The sequence below is a fragment of the Chelonoidis abingdonii genome, chromosome 1 (genome assembly GCF_003597395.2).
Source record: "Chelonoidis abingdonii isolate Lonesome George chromosome 1, CheloAbing_2.0, whole genome shotgun sequence".
Lineage (NCBI taxonomy): Eukaryota > Metazoa > Chordata > Testudines > Testudinidae > Chelonoidis > Chelonoidis abingdonii.
The window spans coordinates 117,654,542-117,672,014 of NC_133769.1; the positions used below are offsets into that span (position 1 = coordinate 117,654,542).

Here is a 17,473-nt window from a genome sequence, read left to right on the forward strand (position 1 = left end):
TAAATATATAAAATAAAATAAAAAAAAAAAAAGTCTGGTCTGGATAACTTCCACACAAGAGTTTTAAGGATTGACTGAGGAGTTTTGCATCACTGGTGTTAGATTTTATTAAACTTCGGCAAGTTCTAGAGGGAGACAGGAGTCACTGCTGTGCCAGTATTTAAAAAAAGTAAACCAGGTTACCAGCTAACTGTAGGTCTGGAAACCTGGCTTTGATCCTGAACAAAATAATGCAGTGGCTGTTACAAGACTATCACTGAAGAATAAAAGGACAAAAATAAAACTGTGACAATGTAATTTCATGGAAAACAGGTCTTGTCAAATGAATTGTGTCCAGTTTTGGTGTCAGTACATAAAGAAGGATGTTGTAAAAATGGAGAGTTTAGAAAAGAGCTACAAGAATGAATCTAGGTCTAAGAAACACTCTTTACAATAAAAGTTTAATTGTTTTAGCTTGTTGAAGAGATTAAGAGGCATCATCATGGTCTAGAAGTACTTAACTGGGAGAAGACTCTTTAATCCTAGCTGTTTATCCTTGCAAACAGACACATAAGATTCAGTGACTTAAAGTTGAAGGCAGAAATATTCAAACTGGAAATAAAGTGCAAATTAACATTCAGAGTAATCAGCTATTAGTACATTATATAAAGGGGTTATGGCAGATTCTCCATACTTGAAGAGACTAAATCAACATTGGAAATTTTCCTTAAGAGATGCAGTAATTAACTATAAGTTATTGGGCTTGATGCAGGAGTTACTAAGGTGTGAAGTTCTGTGACTATTATACAGAAGGTCAGAGAGAATCATTTTGGAACCTTCTGGCCTCCAAATCTTTGAATGTGACTTGGCCACTTGCACTCTGTGCAGCTTTCTAGAGCAGAGACTTGAAGGGCACAAAAGGCTTTGCTTCCCTTCCCCTACTCGATATTGCTATGACTATTTCCTCCTGCTGCCTCCTCAAGATTTACCTTGGCAGCGGAAGTGTTGAGTCCCTGGTAGTACGGATCACTTCTAATAAACAAAGCAGAATTTAGTGACCTGTTCTTTATTTACTGAAATTGGAATGACCAAAGCATGTCTTCACTTAGTTTGTCCTCTGCGTTTTAGCGTGCTGAAGAATGGATGGCATGGAATTGTTGTAGTTAATGACTTTCGCTCTTGTGATTGATTGATAAAACTCCTCCATCTATATTCCTGCCTTATAAAAACAGGATTCTGGAGTTTGATTTTTTTTCATTTCCAGATCAAAATCCTGGCCTCTGTTGGTACAGTGGTTTCCTGTAACTAGTATTTGAACCTTTCCATTCAAAAGTGTTTTTGGCTTAGTTGCTTTATAGTCCACACCTGAACATAGCCGTTATATGAACAACATACCCATGTATCTCAATGTCTGTACTTTGACCCATTAATCTTTTACCCCCAATCAAGGATATTGCAGATTATGTATTCCTTATGCCATCCAATCTTAAACTGAATTTGGCACACCTTGATTTGTACATTAATCCCTGAATACCCTGAACTTCTACACTTGAACTCTGTACCATTCACTTTTTTTTTTAAAAAATCATAATAAAATTTTTATGCCACCATCTTCAACATGTCCAACTTCTGATTTCCTGGTTTTACTGTTGGAACATCTTGCAGGACCAGCAGAGATGAACAAATCAACACTTCATAGCACAGTCCAATAGGCATAATTTTCTGCTAAGCAGATTTGAGTGAAATTAATCAAATTTAGGTAAACTTTATCAATTCTGAAGTATAAGGCTTGCAAATCTTGCACTGAAATTGACTGCAGCCTCACCCTGGTTTATCCTGGGCTACCAGAATTAAAAAAAATTTGTGGCATCTTCTCAAAATTATTAGAGTTTAGTACTTAAACAGATAAGAGATTGAAACTTTTTGTGTAGGAAGTAATCCCACATTGGTAGGGGAATGGGTTTCATCATTTTGTGGACTTTATAGCTGATTCTAATGACATACACAACTTTACAGAATTTCACTGAATTTTCCAGACTTCTTTGTGCTTGATATAAACATGGATAACACTTCAAAAAGCATCTGAGTCCCTTTTCTGAAAATTTTACCCCTTGTCTTGAATTTGAAATTTCAACTCCACAGTTAACCCATGTTTGGTTTTGGTGTAAAACATAAGATCAGTCTTTTCACTGTCAGTTTTTGTATGAAGTGTTTGTTTTTTCTCTTCCAGAGTTCTGAGGAATGCGACTGTAATGATGAACCAGCTCAGGAAGATGAAGGGTTTATGGGTATATCCCCTCTTTTACAAGCCCACCATGCCATGGAGAAAATGGAAGAGTTTGTGTGTAAGGTAAGCAATATATAAAGAAAACAAATCTATCCAGATGATCACTTGAGCCTAGTAGCTAAATGAAGCTAACGGGCCTTGTTCCTGAAGTAAACTGTGTTGGCAATGAGCTGGGGAACAGCAGGCACACAATGGAGTTGGTCATTGAGCGATTCTCTGTATATCTGCTGCTGCTGCTGTGTTGAATCCTAGGTATGCTATAACTCAATGGTGGGGGGATTGGGGTTCAGGAGGGAGTGTGGGGGGGTGTGGGGTGCAGGAAAGGGCTTAGGGCAAGGGATTGGGGTGCAGAGTGCAGGAGGGGGCTCAGGGCTGGGGGTTGGGCGGGGTTCAGAGTGCAGGCTCTGGCCCAGTGCCGCTTACCTGGAGCGGCTCTGGGGTAGCATTGGGGGTAAGACAGGCTCTGCTTCCAGAAGCATAATGGATGCTTCCCTGTGGCCCCTGGTGGAGGGGTGGGGCAGAGGGTGTTGTGCGCTACTCTTGCTCATGGGTACTTTCTCCGAAGCTCCCATTGGCCATGGTTCCCTATTCCTGGTCAATGGAAGCTGCGGGGGGTAGTGCCTGCAGGCAAGGGCTGTGAATGGAGCCCTCTGCCCCCTCTAACCCCCTCCAGGGGCCGCAGGGACACAGTGCTGACCGCTTCCTGCAGCGGTGCGGGGCCCACGGTGCCATGGGGGTGGCAATCCCATGGACCGGATCCAAAGCCTTGATGGGCCGGATCTGGCCCACGGGCTGTAGTTTGCCCACCCCTGCTATAACTGCATGAACTAGAAAGCATGGAACAATAGAGATTACATTCTGAAATTATTTTAAAGCTGATATTGTGGCTAATGAGTACCCTTTGGGAAACATCTGTGTGTCTGCAGGCGGAATAAAAGCTCTCAGCTTCCAGTATTTCTGGTTCAAGACGCTTTCATTTATAAGGACAGCTCTTTCCAGACTTCTGCAGACATGCACATTTTTTTTGCCTCCACATCATTTGCTTCCATTGTAAAATGGACTTTGCTACCCAAATAGAAGAACAGATTCTTTTAAAGGTCCATCCAAGTAAATCCATTGTGGACTATGTAGATACTGCTGGTCATGAATCTCAGTTCTGTTAAAGTTGTGAGGAATATATTGTATTGGTCTCTGGCTGATGCCCTAATTCTGGGTTTGGGTGGAGTGCTGCCTGTGGCATGCTTATTACTGTGGATATTACTAATGGCTGTTTTGCCATTGGTAGAGGGATCCTCGGAAATCAAGGTTGCATTTTCATACAGTGCTTTGAGCATGTTTTGTGTTTTTAAACAGTGTTGTTCCTCTGCTTTCTCAAAAATGGAAACACCTCTCCCTCCCCGCCCCGCCTTCTTGCTGCACGTGAAGCAAAACACAGTTAATTCTTCTGTAAAACAGCATCTTTAAGAGTGTCTTACTTGAGCTGGTTACTTTAACTAATTTTTGAGCTGTCTTGTGGTGGTCGTGTCTAGAGAGGGCTGGCAGTAGGAAGTGTCCCTTCAAAGGAAAACAAAGCAGCAGTATTCCTGAAATTGTTTTAGGTCCTCACTGTTAAAACAGAAATGAGAACCCAGCAGTTGAAATTAACAATTGCAGGATTCCCTAACCTTAATGCATGCATCTCTGCTCCTATATTCTTATTGCTAAGTGAGCAAATCCCAAAGACGATTGCATCTGTGCCATGCCTGTATGTAGCCTTGCAATGCCAGCTGAGGAGCCAGACTGAAGATTACATGCATCTTGTTAGCTCTGTGCCATTGAGGGAGTGCATGTGATTTTTGCAATGGGGACCGTCTACAGGAGTGGGCACATAAATATGTAAGAAGGAATACAAAAATTGGGAATGGTGTAGATCTACAGTTAGAGCATCAGAGTTCAGGACCTTGCTGGTCCTCTGCTGCTTGGGCTGGCAATGCTGGAAAGGCATCAGGCTTAGCCATAGGGAAAAGAATACTTCTCACTTGACTTTAATGCCCCTCTATGCATTCTGGATAACTGAAATAGTACTGACCGTCATATTAGATTTAACATTTAGACTGCATCAAACACTAGTGAGCATACAATCAGGAATGAGCTTGTATGGGGAGATGGGACTCTGCTCAGGACTTTCTCTGTTAGAGATGGAGAAGAGACACATCTAGCTTTCCTCAGTAAGTTGGATGGGAAGACACCCCTCCCTCCCAAATACTGAATCATTACCACATACTTAACTATGCAAATAAAGCGGCAAAGAGTTCTGTGGCACTTTGTAAACTAACAAACGTATTGGAGCATGAGCTTTTGTGGGTGAATGCATCCGACAAAGTGGGTATTTACCCATGAAACCTCATGATCCAATACGTTTGTTAGTCTATAAGGTGCCACAGAACTGTTAGCCACTTTTACACATCCAGACTAAAACTGCTACCCCTCTGATATTTGACATGCAAATTAAATCTACTTTTGGCCTTTGTTGAGCAGTTAAAATGAGCTTGGTTGTCTTTCTGTTTGTTGGAGTTTTGAAATATTCCACTTCCTGCACTGGTGGAAACACTAGCTCAAGTTCATACCATTAGTGTGGTGTGTAGAATAGGGACTGGTACAACTTGGGACTTGAGCACAAAGATATGTCTGTCCCAAAGGGAACTCTCTGCTTCCTAGACTTAGTTCATTAATTTTGGTTACTTTAAAGCACTGACACTAATTCAGGATTTCTTATTTTTCCCTTTGTCATGCCTACTGTTTATGCAACTTTACTGGCTGAGACTCTAACCATGCACTCTTAACCTCCAGGTGTGGGAGGGCCGATGGCGGGTCATACCCCATGATGTTCTCCCTGACTGGCTAAAGGATAATGACTATCTGTTGCATGGACACAGACCACCTATGCCCTCCTTCCGCGCTTGCTTCAAGAGCATCTTCAGAATACACACAGAGACTGGCAACATCTGGACACATCTTCTTGGTATTTCCATTATGCTTTAAAGTGAATGTGCACTGTTAATTATTGAAGAGCATAGGCAGCTGGGAAAATATTTTTAGGGGGACTGAGCCAGCCCTGCACCCACTCCATAGTGGCGGCTCCTGTTCTGGGGCCCCTCACTCTGGCCTATTGGCTCACTGCTCTCATATTAGAGGAGCCTGCTACAGCGTCACGAGTGCATCAGTATCCAAACCGAGTCCTCCCTGCATGATGCCCTGCCCAACCTCCTCCTTGGCCCTGGTGCTGCCAGACATGGGCCTTAGGATCCTCGCTTCCTGTGGGACTATCGCCCCACCCCACTGAACCTTCCCAGGAAGTGCCATTTAGGAGCAAGGAGCCAGCATCCCCTGTTGGGACTAAGGTATCTAGCTCCACCTACCAGGAATGCTGTGTGCAGCCACATGTGAGGCTTTGCTTGCTAACCTGGGCGCGCATGTGGACAGCAGGGTAGCTCCAAATAGTTGGAGTGGGAGGGACTGAGACCTCTGTAGACCTAGCCACCTACTGCCTAAGCTTAGGAGTGGTGTGGAAGGCCCTTTAGCTTGGGCAGAGTCATAGGTGCCATTATTCTTCCAGCAGTGACATGCTGGATAGGGTTCCAGGTGTCCCTTGTTAAAATTCTCCTACCAAAGGTTAGGAGGATTAAGGTGATTTCCTTGTCTTTGGAGTTCAGCACCTCTTGGTACTGCTAACTCAGCACTGAGATCTTCTCCTTGGGGCCCAAAAGCATACATTCGAAGATCACTTCTTGCCTTCAGAGTGCACAAAAGGTGCAGCAAGTATTAGGGGACTGGGAAAAAAATATACTAGAAGGGCATTTCCTGGATCCCAGAGAAAGACATTCACCCTTTTCCTGCCCCCTTCTCCAATTACACAAATTGAAAGCTGTGCTGTGCTACTGACATGTGGCTTTTTCAGGAACAAAGAGTAAGTATGTATGCTATAAGTGCTTAATACATTTTTGCATGCCAAGTGCTGTTGTCTTCCCTCTTTGTAGTTGAGACAGCATTTTTGTTAAAAGGGGAAACATGCGCTGTTAGCTTACCCTTTCCCTCACCTGTGCTCCTCTTCCACTGCAGCATGCAATCTTCCCCAGTGCCCAGGGTTTATCACAAGGTAAGCAGACACACTTTGTGGGAGTGCTGTGTTAAAGCAGTGACACTTCATCACTGCATTTCAGTCGAGGAGAATTGGATGTAGCTCTTCTCAGACCTTTTTGTGCCATTCTTCATTTTGCCTGAAAGGTACTTACTCCTTCCTTCCTCTCCTGGGGAGGTGTGCTACTTCCTGTTCCCTGCCAAACTAGGGGCAAAAGTCTGGCCAGAGGGTCAAACCTCCCTGGCAATGCTGAGCATTATCTGCTGTATACTCCTTTCTCATTGCCCAGGACACATTATCATAGTGTGAGCAGAAGTTTAACTGACCCAAAATTAGTTTTAAATTCATATTGCAGTGACTCTATACCACTAACCCTCCTGCCCAGCTTGGGAGGATAAAAACCCACTCTTATACTCTTCCAGCTGTTGAGTGAACAGCAGTATTCTTTGGCAAACAGCTTAAGCTTTGAAATAAATACACCAGAGCAGCAAACTGGGCTCTGTGTTGAGTTGCTGATCTGTGAAGGTAGGCTGAGCCACTGTATCCAGGAGCTCAGACAAGGTCTTTCATAGATATGCCAATGATTTTGAGTCAGCGATGTCTTCACCTTGATCATAAGCATCCTTGTTCCTCCTTGCATGGTGGAAGCCAAGCAAATAAGAAATGCTACTTTGCAGAGATTCAGGAGGGCTGGGGTGGTATGTGGTCTTTATCTGAGACTGAGCTGTGAAGAAGTGTGTCGGTCACAGCGAGAGAGAGAGAGAGAGATTGGTGCTTCTGGGTAATAGTGGGCTTTTCAATGAATACCACAATTTGCGGAATGGGGTCATATAATTCCTATGAGGACTAGGATTCATGATTTCCCAGCCTTTACCTTGGAAATGGAGAAAGCTATGAATGGTATTACATCTAATGTTAGGGTTTTCCTTAGCACTTAAATTAGCAGTCAAGGACACAATACAGATGAGGTATACTGCTGGTGTATTACCTGAGAAAATCTAGGGCACTCCGCCTATTCCCTACTGAGGGCTCAAGGTGTGACCTAATCAATTTAGGCACCCCCACCCTTTCCCTTCCAAGGGCTCAGGGTGTAAGGCCCTATCCTTGCCCAGGGGGTTCAGGAAGAAACCTGTTCAATTTAAGTACCTGCCCTTTCCCTTGGGACTCAGAGCTCAATGGGTCTGCAGAACCTTTTCCCAGTGAAAGAGCCTTACATAGTTGTGCTCTAAACATCTGTTTGTTAGCAACACACACAGAATACACGTACCAAGCAAATCTCTTAGGCTCACCACTCCCAATATATAGACAAATTTCACTCCATGTCCAGTCAGGATCACCTCATCCGGGGGTTCCTGGCAATGCCTCTACAAATCATGGTCGTGCAGAGGGGTCAGAGTTCCAGCAGCTTGATGTTGAACTGCAGTCCGGAAATGGTTCCCAAAGAACATTTTTTTCATTTACATTATATAGGTACACCTAGCTCCCTCCTTCAAATTTACTAAACCTATTACATTATCCAACACTCCTAAATAACAGAAATTTTAAACAATTACGCACTGACACCTGTCTTTCATGCCCACATTGTAACTTGTTACTTTCTCTATTTGTGCAGATGGTCTGCATAAAACACTAGTCAGAGGTTATCTTACCATTTGTTGAGTCTTTCTGCATTCTCCTTAATTTCCCAGAGTCTTTACAACCTTGTTGGTTATAACTCTCATTAGGAACATTCCTGAGGTGGGGGTGCTTAATCACCAGCAGAGTATTCCTTTTTATTTTGTTTTCCACTTTTGGTAGTGAACTCCGAGTTTCACCCAAGGCTGGTTTATTATGGAGGGTGAGGGTGGATCACAACCTAGGCTTACAGGTGAGTGGTGGTTGTGTGCTCAACCAGATTCTGGGTACCTCACAAAACAAGTGAAACCATGGTTTCTATTCACATGTGTACAAATGCAATCTGAGGGTCAAACATAGGACTGATTAGATCAGAGCACATGAAAGTGTAACATTGTCATTATGATCTTTGTTCAGTATTCCTCATGCCTGTAAACTTGGTCCAGTACCGTACCTTTCAGGTTACATCAGTCTGATACCTCTGTCTTATCTTTACTTAGGTTGTGTGTTCTTCCTGTGTCTGGGAATCTTCTACATGTTCCGGCCAAACATGTCCTTTGTAGCACCTGTGCAGGAGAAGGTGGTTGTTGGAATGTTCTTCTTGGGAGCCATTCTTTGCCTCTCCTTCTCCTGGCTCTTCCACACGGTTTACTGCCATTCAGAAGGTGTCTCTCGGCTCTTCTCCAAGTAAGTATCCAGAGCGGGGGAGTACATGCTAGTTGGGCAGAATAGGGCGGGAAGTCCTGGGTAGGGTTTGGGAGTCCCACTGTAACTGTAGTGTGCCTAGTAACGTGGCCACGGAAACACTTTTGAATACTAGTTGGGTAGGGGTTGCATGCAGTTTCTTCCAGCCCAACATTCTCTAGACCAAGGGTATAAATACACTCTATCTCTTTGCTGGAGCAGTTTCAGAACCAACTTATGCTTTTCGCCATCAAGACGACTATACCTAAATATTTAACTAATTACAGCTTAGATTCTGAAGTCTAAAAGTGTAACTTATTTGCCTTTGTTCTTTTTTAACCTGTTTTGAGTCATCTTGGGCCTTGCTAGACATAGTAGATTTGCCCAATAAAAAGTGGTTTAGGAGTATTTCTTTTGCCCCTGTTAAGCACTCTGCTGTGGCTGGACAACGAGGGCCTTTTACTTGAAGTCTGCAAGTCTACCACAAAAAGAGCTCCGAAGGCCCAAAAGGCTCCCACCTAAAGAACCTGTTCCTGCAAGAGGCCATGATAGTTCCTCTGTCAGGAAGCAAACAGTCTGTGGGAATTGTGCATCTGGAATGTGGGGACTTTGTCTGCTCTGCAGATATAAAAACATCTCAGTTGATGATCTGAGTGGCTGTTTCGTAGGTGGTCACTGAGACATTCTGGTGTGGACTTGTCAAACAAGTCAGAACAAAGTGTCCAGAATTCTGTCTGCACTCAAGCAGGACCTACAGCGTCTATTTGCTGTCTTTTTTTTTTTTTTTTTTTTTTTTTCTGGTAAGTCCTGCTTCTGCCCACACTTAGTTAATTTTTTCTTATCCTCAGAATAAAAACTTGAGGTACTCTTAGAGGGGGTGGGCTATTTATACCCTGAGCCTGTGGAATGTTGGGCTCANATTCTGGTGTGGACTTGTCAAACAAGTCAGAACAAAGTGTCCAGAATTCTGTCTGAAACCACAGTAGACATTGAGGGGGCATTTTTTTTTTTTTTTTTTTTTTTTTTTTTTTTTGCGTCAAGAAAATGCTCCTGGATGTTTTTAGTTAATTTTTTCTTATCCTCAGAATAAAAACTTGAGGTACTCTTAGAGGGGGTGGGCTATTTATACCCTGAGCCTGTGGAATGTTGGGCTCAGGGGAACAGCATACGCCTACTGACCACTGCTCAAAAATGGTCTTAACTGCATGGCTAGGCAAATAACGTCTGCAGTGGGGGTCTGTGGAAGTAATCATTCAGTGAACAAGATAAGTAATCCCCATTTTACAGGGATAAGATGGCTCTTAATATAAACAGTACATGGGGTGGTACAAGAACTTCTGGGGCTGGCTTTCTTTGTCAACCTGTTTTGTTCTGTTCTAGGCTGGATTACTCTGGCATCGCACTTCTCATCATGGGCAGCTTTGTTCCATGGCTTTACTACTCCTTCTATTGCAATCCTCAGCCCTGCTTCATCTACTTGATCGTGATTTGTGTCCTGGGCATTGCAGCCATAATAGTCTCCCAGTGGGACATGTTTGCAACCCCTGAGTACCGAGGGGTAAGAGCAGGTAAAAAACAATTTTATTTTTTGCTTCTTTACTACCGTTGATCCATCCGACTGACTAATTACAAAAGCTGACTCATAGGAAAAGCCTGCATTGCCAAAGGATGTCCCTGTGTGTGGGGAAACACAACTAATGCATTCTTGGACAGTAAACTTGGCACTTCTGCTGTAAGAGGCATTTGTGTTAAGTTAGACCCTCTGGGTGCAGGAGTAGGGGGCAGCACATGGAATGGGAGAGGCAGTTAACAGTATTTCCATCATTATTAAACAGGTCTTTACCTTTTTAAACAGTCTGACTACCATGGACTCCTAGTACTGCTCATCATATGGCTATAATATTAGGTTAGCCTCCCTGCTGAGTGCAACTGAGAAATTGACATATAATCATCATCTTGTGGATATCTAGCTTTTCTCTCTTTGACTATGGTAGACAAAAGTAGTTACTGTCGCCTTCACCAATCAAGAATAAGGAGTCTTTGGGTAACACAATTTAATGCTATATCAAGTTTCTCATGTTTCTTCATGTTCATTTTGTGTGTATACAAACCTGTATGCACTCCAAGGTACTATTCCTTATATTCAGGAAAGGTCTGAATGTCTGGATACAGCAGGGAGTTCAGTCTCCTGAATACTAACTGTACGGAAGATGGAAATTCTTACTGAAAAGGCTTGTTGTTCAGATCTTCAGGGTTTAATACTCTATGCTAGGACAACCTTGAAATCTGCCAAGCTGTGATCTGGCAAGTTACAGGATCAGATAAGCCTCAGGTGCAATTTCTTCCATGTTCATTCTTGGGGCAACCTGTATGCTATGCTATAAATAGTCTACATCACTGGTCATTTCCTTTTTCTTGCATGTCATTCTCTACCATACTTTCAGTAGCAGAATATTTTATGGGATCTAGGCGCCCTCTATAGCCCAAGAATGTTAACACTCAAGTTGGTGCATAGATGGCCTGTACAAAGAGCCACTAACACTTAGTATGTCTAGAAGAGCTGTTGACCAATACCCGTAGGCTATGTCTGCAGTACCCTCCAGATCGGCAGGTAGCGATCAATCTATCAGGGATTGATTTATCGCGTGTAGTGTAGACGCGATAAATCGATCTCCGATTCCTCTCCTGTCCACTGCTGAACTCCAGCAGGGCAAGAAGTGGAAGCAAAGTCTAACAGGGGAGCCGTGACCGTTGATCCAGCGCCACGAGGATGCGAAGTAATTAATTTTAATTCGATCTAAGATACGTCAACTTCAGCTACACTATTCTTGTAGCTGAAGTTGCGTATCTTAGATTGACACCCCCCACACACCCCCATCCCCACCCCAGTGTAGACCAGGCCATAGTGTATCAAGGCACTCTGTACTTTCTTGAGCACTTTCTTTGTTATGGCATAAACTTGCTGCCATACTTCGGACCTCCAGCTTCAACAGCTTCCACCTTAAATCTTTTGTGAATGTTAGGCTCTGCCTATTCTGCTTTTTGTCCAAGCCTGACTCCACCCTTTTGTTTTCCTCCTAGGAGTATTTCTGGGTCTCGGCCTCAGTGGTGTCATCCCCACCCTGCACTTTGTCATCTCTGAGGGCCTTCTCAAGGCAGCCACAATGGGGCAGATAGGCTGGCTGGCACTCATGGCCTGTCTGTACATCACTGGTGCTGCACTGTATGCTGCCCGTATACCAGAGAGATTCTTTCCGGGCAAGTGTGATATCTGGGTGAGTCTGCAAAGTGGGTACTAACAAGCTTGTTATGTTGAGGTCTGGTATTGCTATGCTTTTGTGTGTGTTTGATTATGGCAACTAAGTATAACTGCTTTAAAAGCTGCTTTTGAGATTTCATAATTTGGGAAGAAATTAGTGGATTTGACCATTGAAAAGTTGACCCAATGCTGTCATGGATCATTGAAATGCCTTTACAAAGGCTAGCTCTGGGACTGTACCTTGTCACTGAGGCTCTGCCATATGCATGCCACTTTGCTCCTAGTCTTTTAGGGATACTTCAGATGGATAGACAGCATTTATACAAACCCATTGCTCATGCTGTTACCTATAAATTAGAATTATAGAATATCAGGGTTGGAAGGGACCTCAGGAGGTTATCTAGTCCAGCCCCCTGTTCAAAGCAGGACCAATCCCCAGACAGATTTTTGCCTCAGATCTCTCAAGGATTGAACTTGCAACCCTGGGTTTAGCAGGCCAATGCTCAAACCACTGAGCTATACCTCTTCCTTTAACGTGGGAGATATGATCAATATTACTTCCTCATGGTTTCCATTCTGCTGCACTGTAATCACTCACTTCCTGGGTTCTTATCCTGGATAGCCAGTGACTGAACTTCAGATTTTAGTATTAACTAAAACCTCAAACTACTTGTTGACTCATGTTCAGCCTGGCTCCCCTTATGGTGAGGGAGAAGACAGAACTGTGTTTTGAAAATCCACTTGATGACATTGCATCCAGGACTAGAGTAGAGTTCCAATATCTATCCACGTGTGTAAGATAGGACATGTCAGGAATCCCAGCAGCAACAGTGTATCCCTATTGCTAGGCATTAAGAGTCTAAGGAAAAAATACACTGTAGTTCTAAGCCTTTTGGCCTAGTGTGAAATCTGCCGAAGACCACTATGAAGGAAAAGCATAACTGTACATTCATTTCAAATTTCAACTGTGCAAGTGATCTTGGTGGCTGTGAAATCTGAAGCAGAGTTTTTCCCCTGCTTCCGGTGAATATAGCTTGGAGGGGGATGGGAATGCTGTAGCCAGTGATAATACAGTGACTGGTGCAATATGGGATCTTGAATAGCCCAGCAAGTAATGTTAATAAGCTGCTGCTGCTGTGCACTGCTGTATGCTTCAGCTCAACGCATGTCTCTTTGGAAAGAGGTTGGTACTTGGTTTCCATATGTCTCTGGCTGAACAGAAATGTCTTGTTTCCACAGTTCCACTCCCATCAGCTGTTTCACATCTTTGTAGTGGCTGGAGCTTTTGTACACTTCCATGGTGTTTCAAACCTTCAGGAGTTCCGTTTCACAGTTGGGGGAGGCTGCACGGAGGAGGGAGACATGCAGTAAAACCTGCCTTCAGCCCAGGATCATAACCAAAACAATGGACTGCAAGAAGCATTGATGTTAACTGGCTAGTGACATGAACACGTGAGAATCCAAGCCTCATGTAATGGGATATGGAAGCTTCTTGGGATTTCTGACACGATAAATTTATACCTCAAACAATGGAGTGAATCAATTTGAAGACCAGGAAATTCTTAAACACTAACTTATTCTTGATCTACAGATTGAGCTACAGAGGACTGTTTCCTCTGTTCAATGCCATATTTATTTGTAGAAAATGGGAGGGATGGCTTAGCAGTTTTCTTTTTAAAATCTAGGCTAAGATTTATATCTTCTTTAGGGGCAGGGGAAGGAGCTGATTTTAGATGCTCTTTTGGGGAAAAAATTGTAAATAAGATTTCTAACTTTCTGTTAAAATAAATTTATATAAATGTTTTAAACAAATGGGGTGGGGGGAAAGAGGGTTTTGTATAGAATGCAACATGCAAGTACCACACACTGTTTCAATTTTGCACAAAAGAAGTGACTGCAGGAGGACCAGGTAAAATCCTTGGGAGTGAGGCATGATGGTCCTGCAGACTCTTCCTGGAAGCTGGCATGTACTGGGCAATATGGCATTCTGGTCAGTGTTTGGAGCAGGGTCAGAACATGGCACATAAAGGTTGGCAATGGCCAGATGCCTACTTTTTTAATCAGGCTGTCTTTCAGGTCTCAGTGTTAGTAAGTTTAGCTACTCAAGGTAACTAGAATGATGCATCTGACCCCTGCCCATCCACATGGGGCAATTGCCTTCTGAGCTTTCTTGGCCCTTTAGGAGGGTTTGGACTGTGAAATTAAAATGAAGTTGAATGGTTGCCACATGAAGTGGAGTGTAACGGGGTGTGTATGTGAGATGTGGCTCATGAATTGATTCCATGGGTACCTTTCTGCAAACAAAAGCCACTGTTTTCTACCTTTCTGGTTGCCATTCATGGATCTACCATGCTTTGATATGATTACATGTTGCTAATGGCACTTGTGAAAGAATAGAACCGCTACCCAGGTGGGTAAGCATGTGAGGAGTAATAGGCTGGCACTGGAAGGAAGACTATTGTTTGGCTACTTGCATACACTCTGGATTTTTTATTGGATTTCTTCCTTATCCACAGAAGTCCTAGTGTTAAATTGACTAAATTCCCTGTGCTGCAACACTCTTTCCTACCATTGCCTCTGCTCCTGCTGGGAGAGCAGCTGGCTTCTCTGGTATCATGGGCAGTGCTGTGCTGTGAAGCAGCCAGCAGGAAGCACTTAGATTTAATGGTGTCCCTTGACCTAACACATCACCTTCATGTGTGTACAGAGCCCCTTGTCCTACAGAATCTTGTGACTTTTTTAAATCTGCACTAAACCCTGCACAGTTCTCACTTTTCAGGTCCAGTCATTGTGATTTCCCATCCGTGCTTAACCAATGGGGTAGCTGGCTTTTTTTTAACCCGGAAGTAAAATTGAGATCATTTGGACTATCGTGGAGCCTCTGCATAGGGGGAAGCATATATTCTTCTCTCATTGCATTGGTGTGCTTGATCTCTGGAGCCTAGTCAGAAGCCAGAGAGATAAGCAGATTGTTGAAGAATCTTCTGAGTCTTGGGGCAAAACTGATTGTCTGGTACACAGTGTATGGCACAGAAGTTTCATGTACTAGAGTAAGACTTTAGTTGCTGGAAACCTCTCACCTAGGATTAAACAGCTCCTAAAATGCTGTGATTCACAAAGCAATAGGAAGGTAAAATTGTTCTAAATTTTTAAAGGGTGAAAGTTCAAATTTGCAAGTTAAAAAAGTGGACTGTAGAGATCTTAAGTAAACATTCTTGGGAATCCAGGCTATTAATGTTTCAAGCAGTTATCTTGACTAATAGGGTTGAACAGAAGTGGAAGACTTTGATTATATTCAAGATTCCTCACTGTTGACTCTAAAAAGGAAGTATTTTCTCTTTTGCCCTTTGGTTAGAGTGTTATTTTCAGAAATTTTGAAATAAAGCATAGCTGTAGAAAGAGGTGCTTTGTGGGAGCTTGTGGGAGGCTTAGAGGGATGTTTTTCTTGGTGGGGTCACCATAGTGGATGTCAATAGGACTGAAGGAAAGGCTTGTATTGTATTGTATTGTGGGTTTGTGCAGTGCCTAACTGGAATACATAGCAGTATTTAACCAGGCACTTTTAATGAGAGGGTTTAATAAGCATTGGCAGGAAGGGTGCTCTGCTGCTTGAGAAAGCAGTGGTACATATCAGAACCAGACTTGTTCTGGAAAGCACTTTGGATACCTCTGTATCAATACCAGCAAAAGTGGCAGTCTCCATCCTGAATCACTCTATGCTCACTCCCTGAGGGGACATTGTAACCTGGCCCAACACAGCACAGAACTATTACAAAAACACAATGCTTCACCTGCTATTCTTAACCCAGTCAATCTCTGTTTAGGAAGTTTTTGTGCTCCAATAAACTGCCTAGTTGTGTATTCCCCCCCAGCGCTTGCTGAGAACTCTTCCCAGGTTGGCACCTGAATGCCTTACTCTCAGCAGTCAGAGGCTTGCTTGCTCTGTGTGCAGATTATTGCCATAGAATAGATAGGACCTACAGCTCCTTTCCTTCCCCATTAAATAGTGGCCTTGTTCAGTATTTTCTTTCTTTTTTAAATTGCTTACTATTGGAAGCAACAAAGCACATTTTGGGATTTTTGATGGTTGGGGTCTCTGGTGGTTGGTTCCATATAAGATAGGATCTCATGACTTGCTGTGTTCTTAACGTCTGCTAATAAAAGAACCAAATGGGATATTGATCAAGTTTGGCTCTTTGTTGCTTTGTATCTTATTTACAACAATAAAACAGTTTCTTCACTCCCTTCCCCAATGCTTCTGGCTGACCAATCAGCTTGTTACGAAGGAGTCTGATAGTCCAGAAACTGGAAAGTTCTCATTACTTGCTTGGAGCAGGATTGGGGATGTAGTGTGAACACTAGGACAGGACCTAGATGCTGGCAAATAGTTGCACAAGTGTTGCTAGATAGTATCCCTTTATCTATGGTTGAAGTAAGAGGAGTACAAGTCCAATCTGACTCACTTATGAGGCAGGCTTCAGAGCTATTTTATTTCCTTAAACTCTGCCTTAAGTAAGGACGCCCATACACTGCAGCTAGTGTGTGCTCACCTGGAGTAAGTCTTAATTCTTTAATTGTGGCCTTCACCCACTGCTCTACTGATGGACCCTGAGTTTGACACCATAGGGACCAAGCTTGTCACTCATGCCTCTATGCCTAATAAATGAAGAAAACTTAAACTTGGTGTATGTTGTATGATGGAAACGCTGCCTTACTTCTAAACCTTCTTAGACACTATTTGCATTGTAGGGCCTGACTTGTGTCAAATTGTTTTTTTATAAGTTTTTTATCTAGCTCTCAACAGCTGGGCAAATTCTGTTTAAAACTGTTTTATAAACTGGATCAGTCTAGCAAACAGGATCAGCAAACTATAAGCTTGTTTGTGATTCCAGGACAATGGATGTCTCCAGAGGTTAAAAATGCTTTGGCAATTACTTACAAAGTTAAATGGCTCCATTATCAAAAAGTAGGGTAGACGCTTGCTCCAACAGTGTTCTGTACACTTCCTTTATTGTGTATCCTGTCTGCACTAGCAGGAGAAGAGTTTTAAATGCTGGCTGAGTAATTGTGGGCTAAGGGGACCTGTTGGCATCATTGCCATCAATGAGTCACTTTCCTATTGTCAAGCATCCCTTTCTAGGATAGACAATATCTGCACTAAATGTCTAGAGAAGCCTGTTTTGAAGTACTGCCCCAAGAGTCACCTGGATCTGACTGCTTTGGATTAGAAAATAAAATTTTGGTCAGTGCTTTTTACTCTCAGAAGAACTTGGTGCATGGATTATGACGGTGGGTCAGAATGTGGTTTGGAGTGTCACTAGTGTTAACTCTTACTGCTTCACACAACACAGTTAACCTAGGGAACTTGTTTCTGGGGAATACTGTGAAGGCCACAAGTGCAACTAGGTTCAAAAAAAGATGTTCAGGGATGCAAACTCAAGCTCCGGGTGTCTCTAAACTGCCAGAAATTGGGACTTGACGACAGGATGGATCACTTGGTAATTGCCCTGCTCTGTTCGTTCTCCCTGAAGAA

The 17,473-nt window shown here is 43.1% G+C and overlaps 1 protein-coding gene across 2 annotated transcripts in view; it reads left to right on the top strand.

Annotated features, from left to right (window-relative positions):
* ADIPOR2 (adiponectin receptor 2) overlaps window positions 1–16,126 on the top strand; it is a 76,043-nt gene extending 59,917 nt beyond the window's left edge. For both annotated transcript variants that reach the window (XM_032796740.2, XM_032796741.2), the window contains exons 3-8: window positions 2,210–2,329; window positions 5,096–5,267; window positions 8,498–8,684; window positions 10,062–10,249; window positions 11,763–11,956; window positions 13,180–16,126. In XM_032796740.2, the coding sequence (XP_032652631.1) occupies window positions 2,210–2,329; window positions 5,096–5,267; window positions 8,498–8,684; window positions 10,062–10,249; window positions 11,763–11,956; window positions 13,180–13,311 (993 nt within the window). In that variant the 3' untranslated portion in view covers window positions 13,312–16,126. The remainder of the gene's footprint in view (window positions 1–2,209; window positions 2,330–5,095; window positions 5,268–8,497; window positions 8,685–10,061; window positions 10,250–11,762; window positions 11,957–13,179) is intronic.
* Window positions 16,127–17,473: the final 1,347 nt, after the last annotated feature.